This window comes from Anneissia japonica, unplaced genomic scaffold (genome assembly GCF_011630105.1).
Source record: "Anneissia japonica isolate Jap-2015-1 unplaced genomic scaffold, ASM1163010v1 scaffold287714_len2871179_cov188, whole genome shotgun sequence".
Classification (NCBI taxonomy): domain Eukaryota; kingdom Metazoa; phylum Echinodermata; class Crinoidea; order Comatulida; family Comatulidae; genus Anneissia; species Anneissia japonica.
Genome location: NW_022755542.1, coordinates 419,246 through 432,616, shown reverse-complemented (window position 1 = coordinate 432,616; position 13,371 = coordinate 419,246). Strand labels below are relative to the sequence as shown.

The window sequence follows — 13,371 nt, the reverse complement described above, 5'->3', positions numbered from 1 at the left end:
CTACAACACTTTAAGCACTGGTTGCGAATGCAAAAAATGTACATTTCTAACTATAACAGATTAACTACAGTATAAGGGGATGTCTTACAGATTACGTTCAAGCCTTGTTGGGAACGTGATCACGTTTGTGCATTGAATAGGTTGCATAATGTGCACGAACGTAACTATCGTATAGCCTATGTTTGCGCGTAGTATTGTACAGTATTTAACCTATTTACATTTGTTTTTTTACTTGGGCTTACGTGTTTGAAAAATATGTGGAATTTGCGTGCACACCCGCGTAAATAGTTTACACGCACAAAATAAAGTAACTCGAGTAAATTATACATCTTGCCTCGTATGTATTTTCGCGTAATATTATGTTAATGTATTCATGTACCTTACGTGTACATGTATATCGGAGCTGTACACACGTACAGGATGCTCATAGGGCTATGTGTACGCTAAGGCGGTTTTAGCTAACGTGATATGTATATCTTATCGTGTAAATGTAGGTCTATATCTTTACATCTTTATTACATTGCAAAAGATAAGATGTGGTTAGAAAATGTAATTATAGTGATATTATTATAATATAATAATATAAGTTAATTTTAAATCAGGTAGATTATTAATTTACCGCCAGTAGTTAACATTTATTTAGTGTTAGTATATTAACATTCGAAAAAAAAGATCGAACACTTAAAATCGAGAAGATTCAGAACGGCTTCAAGGCACCCAAATATTATAATACTCCATTAAAAATGCACGATGAGCTCCTTACATCGGATATATTTTTAAAGCTATAAAGGTTGATCTTCAATGGACCGTTCCGCTACTCCCAAGCCTTGTAGATTATTGCTAGGGTCCCACAAAACGACAGCGTTAAGGTACGTAAACACGTGCGGTTGTATAATTACCCTGTTCTGATTGGTTAATTGTTTAGTTTGGTTGATACGTCAGAAATGTCTATTGCAAATTAGTTCGACAACTTCAAGTCTAAACTACATTATTTACACTATTTAATTTAAATACCAGGTACTTTAACTTGTCATATGTAAACAAATTTTTATTGAAAGAATTCAGCATAAAATAAATGACGTCAGCCAAGTATGAAAAAGGAAACTCTCTTACGCTCATCAGTATAACAATGATATTTACTCAGTAGTTGGATTAAAACCACCATGAAAAACACTATCAGCTCCCTGGGAGAATATCCCATAATGTTCCAGCAGGAATCATTGTACTCATGGTTGGAGAGAGAGAATGTGAATAAACTACCTTGTACTAAGGATTCGAAACCCAACCTGAAGGTTCAGAACACGAACCAGAAGCGTTACACCACTCTCTCCCACTTTTCCTTGATGGAGTGTCTTCTTTTTTTTTTTTTTTTTTTTTTTTTTTAGTTAAATATTTCAAGTGATTTTCCCTCTCCATCTCGACGCAATATTATTAATTTAACTATGTTGCGTATGTTGATAATATTGACGAAGTACCGTAAGCCTCTGCTTGAACACTAAAGTCTAATTTTAGATGTGCAGAGAGCAGACTTTGGCTATATATGAAAATAATACATATAGTATTATTATTGTAAAATATTGACTCAAAGCGGTTGCCATAGCAACGAATTATTAATAGTGATGTCAAAGTTGTAATAAATAGCCCTCTGAGTGAATTATGGTACTATTATTGATTATAATAATCATTAATATTATTAATAATAGTAAGCCTACTCTTATTATAATAATTTATTGTTATTTTTACTATTATGTTGTCACTGTTGTTATTAACGTTATTATTATTCCCAAAAATAGTATTTAAATATACTGTAATAATAATAATAATAATAATAATAACGACAACAACAATAATAATAATAACAATAATAATAATAATAATAATTATTATTATTATTATTATTATAAAAGTAGGCCTATTATTATTATCAATAACAGTTATTGTGATTTTTATAATACATGTTTGTACCATAATAATTATTATTGCTCTTATTATGTTTTCGTTGTTTTTATTAATATTATTATTATTCTCAACAATAATGATTATATAAATTATATAATAATATATCAACAACAAAAAAATGAGAGTAAAGTAATAATAATAACTGATTGTACTGTATAGTATACAATACAACTATTTACGTTAACACACTTTATTTTTGTGTATAGGTTTTGTTGTATATAACCTCTATGTTATAACATACATTATCATCCAACGAGGTTATCGTGGTTTCATATTACATAGATGATTTATTTTATTATATTAGTACTATCGTAGTCATGCTGTGCGCACGTATAGTAGCCTATAGTGTAACACTAAATAATGTTCGAATTTTGTTTGTTTGAGTTTATGTCTTTTTTTATGATTTGCAATTATGTATGTATATAGGCCTAACCTTTATATGTCAACGATATTTGTTTTAAACATATACCGTTTGTTAGTGAGATATGAAAAATAATTTTACAAATTTAATTAACAAACAAATTGCTCATTTCAAAAGATCAATATAAGTTATCAACTTCATGCATTGAAACATATTAAACAGGTTTAACTTCTTTATAGATAGTTTACTGTCATTCTTTGGTTACCAGCCAATAGACCTTTCCTGAGTGTCGATGAAACTTAACAACTGACCAATCAAAACAGCGCCAGGAATACGCGCGCGTCTCACAAACACACGTGTTGTCCACTGATTTCCAACATTGTGGCTATGTTCTCACACGGCTGCTAACGGTTGACAGGATCCGGATCCTGCTAACCGTTAGCTGCCGGGCGTCCATACGAGAAAATCCCGATCCGGATACCAAAAATAGGATGATCGAATCACTGGCCAATAAGAAACTGGAAATTGTAAACGCGTACGTGTGATTAGTTGATGATAAAAACGCGCTCAACTTGCTAACCGATAGCGCTTGCTAACCGTTAGCGGTATCCGCATACTGCTAACGGTTAGCGGTATCCGGATACTGCTAACGGTTAGCGGTATCCGGATACTGCTAACGGTTAGCGGTATCCGGATACTGCTAACGGTTAGCGCTAACCGATCGGGCGTTCTCACGCAGGTGCTAACGGTTAGCGTTAACGGTTAGCTCCCGATCCGGATACTAGGGCTCTCGTGAGAACCAGGCTACTGTCGATTTGTGTTACCTTAGCAACAATATCCAAGGGGCGGGGCTTAGCGGAAGTTCCATTTAACAGAAGCATACAAAACAAGCAATTGTATAAATTAGTTTTTTCTCCTCGCAGAGAATAAAAAGTAACTAGGAATTTTTCATGATATTATACAATCGAAATATTTATTATGCAATTTTGTTAGAGTATATCGTTATTATACTTACAAGCTTCATTTTTTACATAAATCAATACGGTAACATATAAATAATTATTAAGAGCATTTCTCTTTTTTTAATCGTTTTACCCTGTATTATACACTTCGAACTATCCTAGTATAATTACACTATAATGTATGATAATTTATTCTGCTGCTATACGCTTTTTGTGTGTTTGACACATATTTCCATTATTTTGCATTTCCTTTCATCGTTTTGTGTTTCTTCTCATCTCTGCGTTTCTTTTCACCTTTTTTGTTTCTTTTGATCTGCAGCGATGTATGGGGGAAACGAACAGAAACTATACGATGATTTATTCCGGGACTACAACAAAAAAGTCCGGCCTGTCTGGAACTCATCGCACATCGTCAATGTTTCTATGACGCTGTCTGTCTACCAAATCGTAGAGATGGTAAGTCCATGATTTTGAATTTATATCATTTTATTGCTTGTCAGAGGCGGATTAAATGTTGGGGAGTGTGGCTCAGTCGGCCTGGGCCCCTTACATTCTGATCGATGGGTTGTTGAAATAATGTAAACGATTCCATAGTATATGCATGATGATTGGCCGGTTGTGGGTGGCACACATACTATAGACGCGCACTCTGACTTTTACACTTACCACTAATAATGTGAACACGTGTGAATGCCACTTTCATCATCACGGTGGCAAGTTCTTTCATTTTTAAATTATAACCAAGTGTTTTTTCTCAATTATAGATTGCTTTCACTTGAGCGTAGAAGATTTATTTTGAAGGAAATGCCTACTATCAGGGCAAGTTGTTCTTCACACGTAGAATACATTTGTTAATAACGCGCATAAATATAGACCTCCCTTCTTCAATGCAGAAAATCGCATAATGGTTTTACACTGTCAATATACGTATAAAAATGCATTATTTAAAATGTGTGCTGAAAAATATATGATGACAGGTCACCCCAAAGTCTCTTTAAATACACATCGAGGGTTATTATACCTCTATATTGTTTCCATTTTGAAATGAAGCTTTCAACGCGATTTATATCAATACTTTTCGTCGTGTGTCTCCTTTGAATCGATAACATATAAACATTATGTAAAATACCCTAACTCAGCATCCGTTTCCCATCATAATATTTTATCCTTGTCTTCAATGGTAATAATAAGTTAATTCATAATTAGGTGCGTGTGTACAGCTTTCGGTTAATGTTCAGCTTGAATTATAAGAAGGCCAGGAAATGGTGTTGCTCAAAAAAATACTCTATTACCTATTTTACGTTAGCTAGACTATCGTCTGGTTTGATCAAAAGTTACAATTTTATTTCATCACACGGGAGTTGCTGACATTTGTGTTCGATTTATTTTGTATAGTCGAAAACTCGGTGTGATTGAGAGAGAAAAGAATGATCGTTGGATTTTTAAGTAAATAATAATGAGAATACAATTTGCCAAAACAAATACACCATTAAATTTTTAAAAATTGTACCAAAAATAAAATATTTTAGAAAATAATAAATTTTTAAATTGCACAGTAAATCAATAATTCAAGACGTTTGTGAAAATTGTATATTGATATTTTTACTTTGTACATTTCAATAAGTTTTAGACTTTTAACCAGAATATGGGAGGAGAAAAAGTAAGCATATCATTTATGTCACCAATTTTTTAAAAAAATGGTAGCAGAATCTGAGTAAATCAATGAAACCCATACAAACGTATTTATAACGTAATTTCCAACTAAATAACTTTGTAAATGTTGAGGCGAATGGCCGAGCTGTTAAGGCAGGGGCACCAACCTACATCCATAATATCGGCGCTGGTTCGAACGGTCTGCTAATCAATGGTTGGAACAAAGTGGAACAAGTCTTCTCGGATAATGACTTAACCGTAGGCCCAGTGTAAACACAATTGGCACAAGTGCAAGAACCCAGTACATCTTTTGAGACGAGTAGAGGGTTACATCGTTGTATTGGTCCATACATCCCTTATTGTGGACAGACGAGAGTATCTTTTACCAGTTTACCAGCCAGCTCAGACACAAAGAGACTCTTAGGGGTAAAGAAAGTTAGTGTATAAAACTGTTACTAGTCCAAGCTCTTTGATTTCATGAAATAGCGCTTATATAAGTGATGTAATGTATGTAGGCCTAGTCCATATAAACGTTGCAGAAAAGCATTGCGTTCGCATTATTTAAAACCAGGCACTAACTTCGTCATACGAGACGGTTGCTTGACCGTCGGCTGACGAATCCAGCACCGCTCCCTGCGAGCGCTATGCGACGCGACACCGTTTGATTGTCGGTGTAGTCTGAACGGATCGTCAAAAAAAAAAAATAATAATAATAATCCGTTGCGCGGGAGTCGTAGCGTTGCGTTCTTTATAGAATCGCGTCGGTCGACGACAACGTTCAGAACGTTAGCGAATGTTTTCTGCTGCTCACCAGTAACTGACAAATAGCTCGATAATTTAAAGGGAATTATGCACCTATCAACGCCAAACATGTTACGAGCTGCACAATTCCAACTAATCGTGTTATGATGAGTTTAATTAACTGTTATACGAGCTTAAACGTTATTCATCTTAATTAGACTGCTTGCCAGGGGCAGGTATAGAAATAGCTGCCTCATTCATTGTTTGACTTAATAACGTATACGTAGTCTATTATTATAATGCAAGTACCAAATAATGGAAAGGTAAGAGTTTATCGATTAGCAATTTAGAAACTCAATTTTACCATGTTAATTTTGAATTAGGCAAGGAATACACACACCCATTACCTATACTGTATCATTAAAATGATTTATTCATTGTTCTTTAATATACGCAAATGTGTTATTTTGTTTCAATCGATTTTGTGGTATTAAATAAATTGATAGAGAATAACTAATCGGGGAACGCAATAGTCGACATACTTATATAAGTCCTCCTAAAGAACAGGCAAAATTCAGATCCACCCAGCGAAGTACAAGGAGGAAGCATAAACTTTACCAAAACAGAAAAACAATATAAAAAATAAATGTTTAAGGGCATTAGTATTTACTGTACAAATTTGGCTCCAACTAATTTGTGCTTATAGTACTAGTAGTGTTTGCATTTCAATTTCAGTAGGTCACATGATGCATTTGCAATTGACTGTTTTGGTGGAAGCGTATGGTTCTTGTGTTACGATAATAGGCTCAAAATTGGTTCACACCATGTACAGATAAGACGCAATAGCACATCTGCCCACAGAGGAATAAGTTAACTTATTCCTCCATGATCTGCCAAATGAAAACGCAAAATTTTCATTTTCAATTATCTTCTTCTTGTGAAAAACTGCCGTGTACCTGCGCATGAGCATGGGAGCTAGCACATATATTATTGCTGTGGTGTGCGCCTATTTTCAAATATTTCCACAAGTACCCGGCTGTTTCATTATTCCTTTACCCATTTGCAAAAAGTTGGACTCTTTATAATGTGACGTCATGCGTCTAGATAGAACTCGTAGGATGTAGGCCTATTCCCAATCAAGTTTTTTTTATTAAAACTTAAGTAGCTAGTAGTGGCGCTCGGATTTTCTGATAGGGGAATGGAACAATAGGTAATTTAACTTTAACGTTAGCACCCAACATGCAACGCGATAGCTCCGCCCCTTTTGTAAACAAATGGAAATACGCATGCGCAAACCCGTAACTAACGTACGTCGAGCACGTAAAATCCTGAAATTAACGTACTCCGCAACGCAAGATGAATAAATTATGACGTCATCCGTTTACTTTAAGGTTAACGTCGTGCGGCGAAAACTGCCTAATATCTCCGACAAGCGCGTAAAGCCTGGTTTCTTTAATATCGCTACGCTGTCACTACTGTGTTTTCAGTGCAATCCTTTTACTGCTATCATCGGTAATTTTGAATTGTTCTGCTTTGGTAAATTGTGTTAAAATGCGTAGTAGCACATTCTGTGTCGTACGACGCGACCGTCGGTCGACGATTCCATTTCCGCTTTATGGGAATGCTTGTCGACGCAACGCCGTCTGCTGATTCTCCGTGGCAGTCTGAGCGGATCGTCATTAACAACGATATTTTCACGCGTCGTTGTCGCTTTGCGTTCTCTGTATTCGATGGCGTCGGCCGACCGGGCCGTCCGTCCAATGTGTGTCCAGTATTAGGCAACGCGTCTAAATAGACATTTCCGCACCCCGTTCGATATTGTTGCTAAGGTCCCTAAAAACAGTAGCATAAACGTACGTAAACACGTTTATGGGACAGCACATTTGTGTTTGTAGGACACGCGCGTATTTCTGACCCTGTTCTGGTTGGTCAGTTGTTTGGTCAGTTGTCAAGTTTGATTGACACCCATGGAAGGTCCATTGCCCACCGTGAACTACTGTAAGCTTACAGTGGCTTGATTTGCACCAATTCTGTTGCGTTTGTATTCGGAGCGTGTTAGTGTTAACCATGCTTACGTAATATAGATCTAGTTTAGCAACGCGTCCCAGATAACCGAGGATGGAGAGATTAGGATATTTACATCTCAGTAAGCATGTTGTTAGACTCCTTATGCATTGCATAAACAAATTACTGTAGCTTCACATACAAACTTGCTTCAGTGAAGTTTTCTTTTATGGAGGGTTGTATTTCTTATTTTCTGTGCTTCTTGCATTTGTGTTCTGTGTATGTGCTGTATGTATGTCTCCATGGCATTACTTAGGCCTAGGCCTATACTCACAACAAAACGCATCGTTAAAAAAGAGAGTAATGGCGTATACTGATTGAAAGAGAAGTAGGTCGAAGTGAGCCATTAGGAGATGCAATTTTTCAAAAATAATTCATCAATGTGATAGCAAGATTTTTTTTAGTGTGTATAATGCTTAATGTCACACTAGACCAAATACAGATCACCGTTTTCCAAATGTGAATCAGTCAAAAAATAATCATTAGAACAACAATTGTCATTGTGGTGTATTGTAATATCTTGAACAATAATTGTCTTGTCTAGTATGATACGGTATTAAATATTTTAATCTGTTAAATAGGCATATGTATACCCTGAACAATCATGTGGTAATACTTAAATGTATAAATTAACAAATAATTAGCTGTGTCCAGATTATCAAATTTTCTTTGACAAAAACTGTTCGTATGCCCATATATAGTCATCATATGCCTGTATATGGTCATGATATGATGTCATCATGACCATATTTAGTCATGTCACATGCTTTTTGTCAAATTACATTTAATTGTGTGGCTATAGGGCTTAAGGAAATAAACTATAGTTTTAAAAGTCACTTTACTGAGATTCGAACTTACAGGGCCTTATTATCTTTAGCATAATATCTGAGACTTGAACAATGTTAATAATAAACATAATACCGCACTGCATAAGAGTTTGATTAACCTGTAATCGTTTAAAATGCAGTTGCTATAATGATTTTAGTTTTTGTATATTCACATACTGTATGCCTTCGTAAAGAAAAAAAACCAAATAATATTTTACAAAGGTTGAATATGAGGCCTTGAATGGGGTTTCCATTAATCACTCATGTTATAAGAATCGTCTCTACATATACCGAAATCAATTGCATTAACGGTAATAGAATGGCGCCGATGACAAAAGCAAATTCAGCATTAGTTTTAGATAAGTACCGTAAAGTTAAGGTAATGTAATTAAAATATGTATATAGTTATATTACTTCAGGCAAGCAATATTAAATAGCACACCGCACAGCGACCGCCGTGGATTTGTTTTAATCTATAATGATCTATGTAGTCGCTTACGTATATTGAAGTGAATTTATTTCAATATTGTTAATTTACTTAAACAGTTGAAAATCTAGTTAATAATTATAAGGAATAGCTCGAGAGGCAGTGTCTATATATACTTGGCATAGGGCCTACTTTGGGAATATGGGGCCTCAGGAGGACAAGAACATTTACATATATCTTGAATAATTGTATGTCTATTTGGCCTTAGAGTGAATATTTTGTTCGCTTTTAGCTGAATTATTGCAATCATGTGTTATGATTCTGTGGATTTGATCGTCTGTGGTTCAGACGTCTAAACAAGAAGGGTTTAGGCCTACAATATGTTAAAAATTAAAGACATCTTCAAGGGTATTAGAACTTACTATTCTGTAATTTTTTTTTTTTTTTTTTGAAGATAAATTCTTCGAATCCAACTTAAAAATAATTATCGTGTGTGTAATAATTATGATTGGTATACATATCAAATAACGTTAGACACATTTGGGAAGAGTATCAATTTATTTCCAATTTATCATCGAAAGCTTTAGGGTGAATCAAATATGCATGTGGCTCTATTATAAATATACGAAAAAGTTGAAATTTCAGATGCAATTAATACTGATCCTTTAGTGATACTTAAAAGATATGACCTAAATACAATTTAGGCCTTAGTTAATAAAATAGTAAAGTAGTATAGGTATAAGTACATGGTAATGAATATTTTTTTTAATGGCTCTTAGAAATTTGCAAAATGTAATTGTCGCAAAGGCACGTACTGTAATCATTAAATTAACTTTAAGATTATTGTTTTTCTATTTGTCCTTTCTATTTGATGTTTTGATATTATAAATGATGACTGAAACCTATGGGGCGGGCCGGCGTGCGGAAGTTCCCATGCACCGTCATACCAACATGGTGTAACGGATACTGATTGTTTCATCCCACCACTAAGTTTCTGTGACAGTTGATGCCACTATAATAATGAAAGCAACTGAGGCTAATTACAGTTTTTAGGCATTGACAGTGTCTTATTCCCGCCCAGTCTTATTTGTTTGTTTGCTTTATATCAAAATAGTAATATGGTCAACTTGGTCTCAAAGCATTGATGCAAGTTCCTGAAAATTGTTGTAATAATTGTTTCTAATGTATTTTTCAATCTAATTGACATCTTTTATTTTACATAACAAATCAGCCTTTTTGTATATTTTTAATAATTGTTGCGAGAATAATATAATAATAATATAGGTGTATTTTTTAAATTTAGATGTTTTTGTATTTGTCTTAATTTTATTTCACTCTTTGTAATACAGACCATTTCAGCCTTTGGCTGTTGTTTTATAATTTTATATGTCGTTATACCGGAATGAATAAAAATATAATTGTGACATCTGTTGGGCCTAGGTTTTCAGTTCAGTTGGGTCTGATTCTTGGCGGTGCAATAAAATCAGGATCTCATAACATGTGGGCCTTCTTGTATTCACGCTAACATGTGACTTTTACTACATTTAGGACTGGATTTCGTTATTAAAATAATAATAATACAAAGTACTGTATTTCAAAAATTGGGTTTATATAAATAAACTTTACACAATAGTTTTAGGATGAAGCATAGAAATATAACTCACTCAGCAACCAACAGTTACATACGCTTAGGACATTATTTTTTACATTTCTTACCGTTTCTGTCCAAAAGTGTAACACTTAGGACCTTTATTTCATTTTAGTAATATTATTACATTTAATGCTTTAAAAAGCTGTTCTATTATATTGCTGCGGGTAGTCTTTTAGAGGCTGCTGTAAGTGATGTCTTGGAGCGTTGATCAAATACCTTATTCTGTATTTGATATGGAGGTTGCCATGATATTGCTGCAATATAATAGATGGCTGTTACAGAATGTTATGAAACTTTACGTCACCTAATTCGAAATGGAGCAAAATAAACACGCTTTCAGTGTTTCATGTATTTATTCCACTGCTGTTTTGATTTTTTTGTTGACCTCCCTTCATTGTAATTTTAGCGCTGAAAGGAAACAAAGATTGTACAAATTGTTGTAAAAAAAATATTACACATTTAGGTGTGGATTTGCAGTGTTAAAACTGAAATAGAAAATTAATGTTTGATAACTTAAATGTGAGCTGTCGATGTGTCCAGTCGAGACACACTCAACCAAAACGAAAAGTTCCAACACAGTTCGTTAAAAATAAGATACATGTATAAGGCCAAACCAAAAAAAAACATGTTTCTCGTCACATAATTTTGAAAAAGAGGATGAGCCCCCCCCCCCTTTGTTTTCAAAAATCGCTGTCGTATCGGCCGTGTACTGTGTGTTGACATGGATATCGTATGTGGGCTAGGCCTAGAGGCATTTTTGCAGACGTTTCGTTTCTCAGGTATATTTTCGAAGTTTTACTAGGGAAAAAAAAAGGGGAAAAAAAAGAAGGCGGCCCCAAAAACGAATGCGGCGGGCGACGAGAAACATTTCATTTTTTTAACATGGCCTAACACTGAGGCGTGTATTCTCACGAGTATTCAAGCACGAGGTGTCCTAATTTGAATAAATCAGGGCCAGAAACGACTTATTATAGGCCACAACTCAGCAGTTGTGGCACCAGGGGGTCGGGAAAAAAGCCGCTCCCCAAGCGGACAAGCATGGATTTACCCGTCACGTGATGCTACGACGAAGTCGTCGGAATGAAATTAAAATTTGCATATTCACAAAATTTATGATAATTGCTAGTCCATATATGGTCTAAAAACACAAAAATGTGCTTCTGGCCTGAGACAAGCGCGTGTTGCAGTCTTTGTTCTTCTCGGGCAGTTTTTAAGTGTAATTTACACTCAGGAACGGTCTATTTCTCTATATTTTTTTTAAATTATTTTTTTATTTATTTATTTCAACTTTATTTCACGAGGGTAGCTCTAACAGCTGCAGTACAGTAGTACAGCTAACTTAAAGAGGCCCTCTAAAGAAAAACAATACATAAAAATATATACAATACAATAAAAATCCAAGTAAGTAAAAGCTTCATTACAGTAAAAGTTCAAAAACTATATAAAAAATAAAATATTGAATATATATTGTAACATTCATTAAAAATACAATAAACTTTAAAATTCATTATAAAATTACAAGGTGATGGTTAAAATCAGAATTTTATTGCTTTTCTCTGAGATAGAATTTTAACTTGGTTTTAAAATTAGAATAAGATATATTGCATTTAAAAGGAAGAGTGTTAAGAAAGAAGGTGGCTCTGTAATAAAATGACATTTTAAAATACTGTAATTTAGGTTTAGGGACAAAAAAGAGGCCTGCAGTTGTCGAACGAGACGCATACCCTCGCGAGTAATGGGTTTCAAAAGACGATTGAGGTAATCAGGTGCAGAACCAGTGGCTGCTTTAAAAACTAGGCAGCCATGTTGAAGAGCAATTCTGCTAGAAACATTCAATAAATTAAGAGTTGAAAAGAGAACAGAAGAACGGGTACGAGGGTGGCAGTTAAGAATTATGCGCAAAGCACGGTTCTGTAAAGGTTGGATGTGAGAAGATATGCTATTTCCTTAGAGCCCCAAAGTGAACAACAGTAGTCGACGCGATATGCGGAAGTACAATAGTATTATATAACAAAAGTTTGGTTTTGGTGTCAATAAATTTGTGAATGCGCCCTAATAATGAGAGTGAATAGCCAAGTTTACTTCGTAGGTGTCTAATATGTGCATGCCATGTTAATTTTTTATTATTAGGATAACTCTTGAGACTTTCGATATACGGTATTAAAATAAATAGTAAATAAATAATATTAAGTCGATTTATAAATGTTTACTTGCAATTATTTAATTGCAATTCCTTGTTGTGGAAAAGTTTGAGAGTGGATAGTTCGCATATTCACGAAATAACGACTCTCTAGTAGCGGGTTCCCTCAGCAATGCCCGCAGGGAAGACATTAACACAAATTTGAAAATGTCAATATATATTTTTAATATACATTTACCTTTAAATTCAGTAATTGGTAATTATAATTATTGCAAAAACAAAAAAAACAAAAAACAAAAAAAAACGTGTCAGACGATACGGGCTAAAACAATGTGAGTAGAAAAAAGTGCTCACGCCTGGCGTCACGTAACCAATGAGGAGTTGGTAACGATCGTTCCCGATGGACATTCGAGTTGATTTTAAGCGTCCCGGCGTTACACGTCATCAAACTTCGTTTAGTTATGTAATAACGAACGTTTCATGAAGTTCCCCTATACCTCATTTACCACATGTTTGGGCCGGCAAACTATTATTGAACTAATATAAATATATTTTAAATTGTATTCATTTATGCATGATTATATAT

The 13,371-nt window shown here is 34.5% G+C and overlaps 1 protein-coding gene across 1 annotated transcript in view; it reads left to right on the top strand.

The window, feature by feature from the left end:
* Positions 1–3,601: 3,601 nt before the first annotated feature.
* Positions 3,602–13,371, top strand: part of LOC117123602 (neuronal acetylcholine receptor subunit alpha-10-like) — a gene marked incomplete at its 5' end in the record, with an annotated part of 27,579 nt that continues 17,809 nt past the window's right edge. Inside the window, 1 exon segment of the mRNA XM_033269595.1 lies at positions 3,602–3,738. Within this exon segment, the coding sequence (XP_033125486.1) occupies positions 3,604–3,738 (135 nt within the window).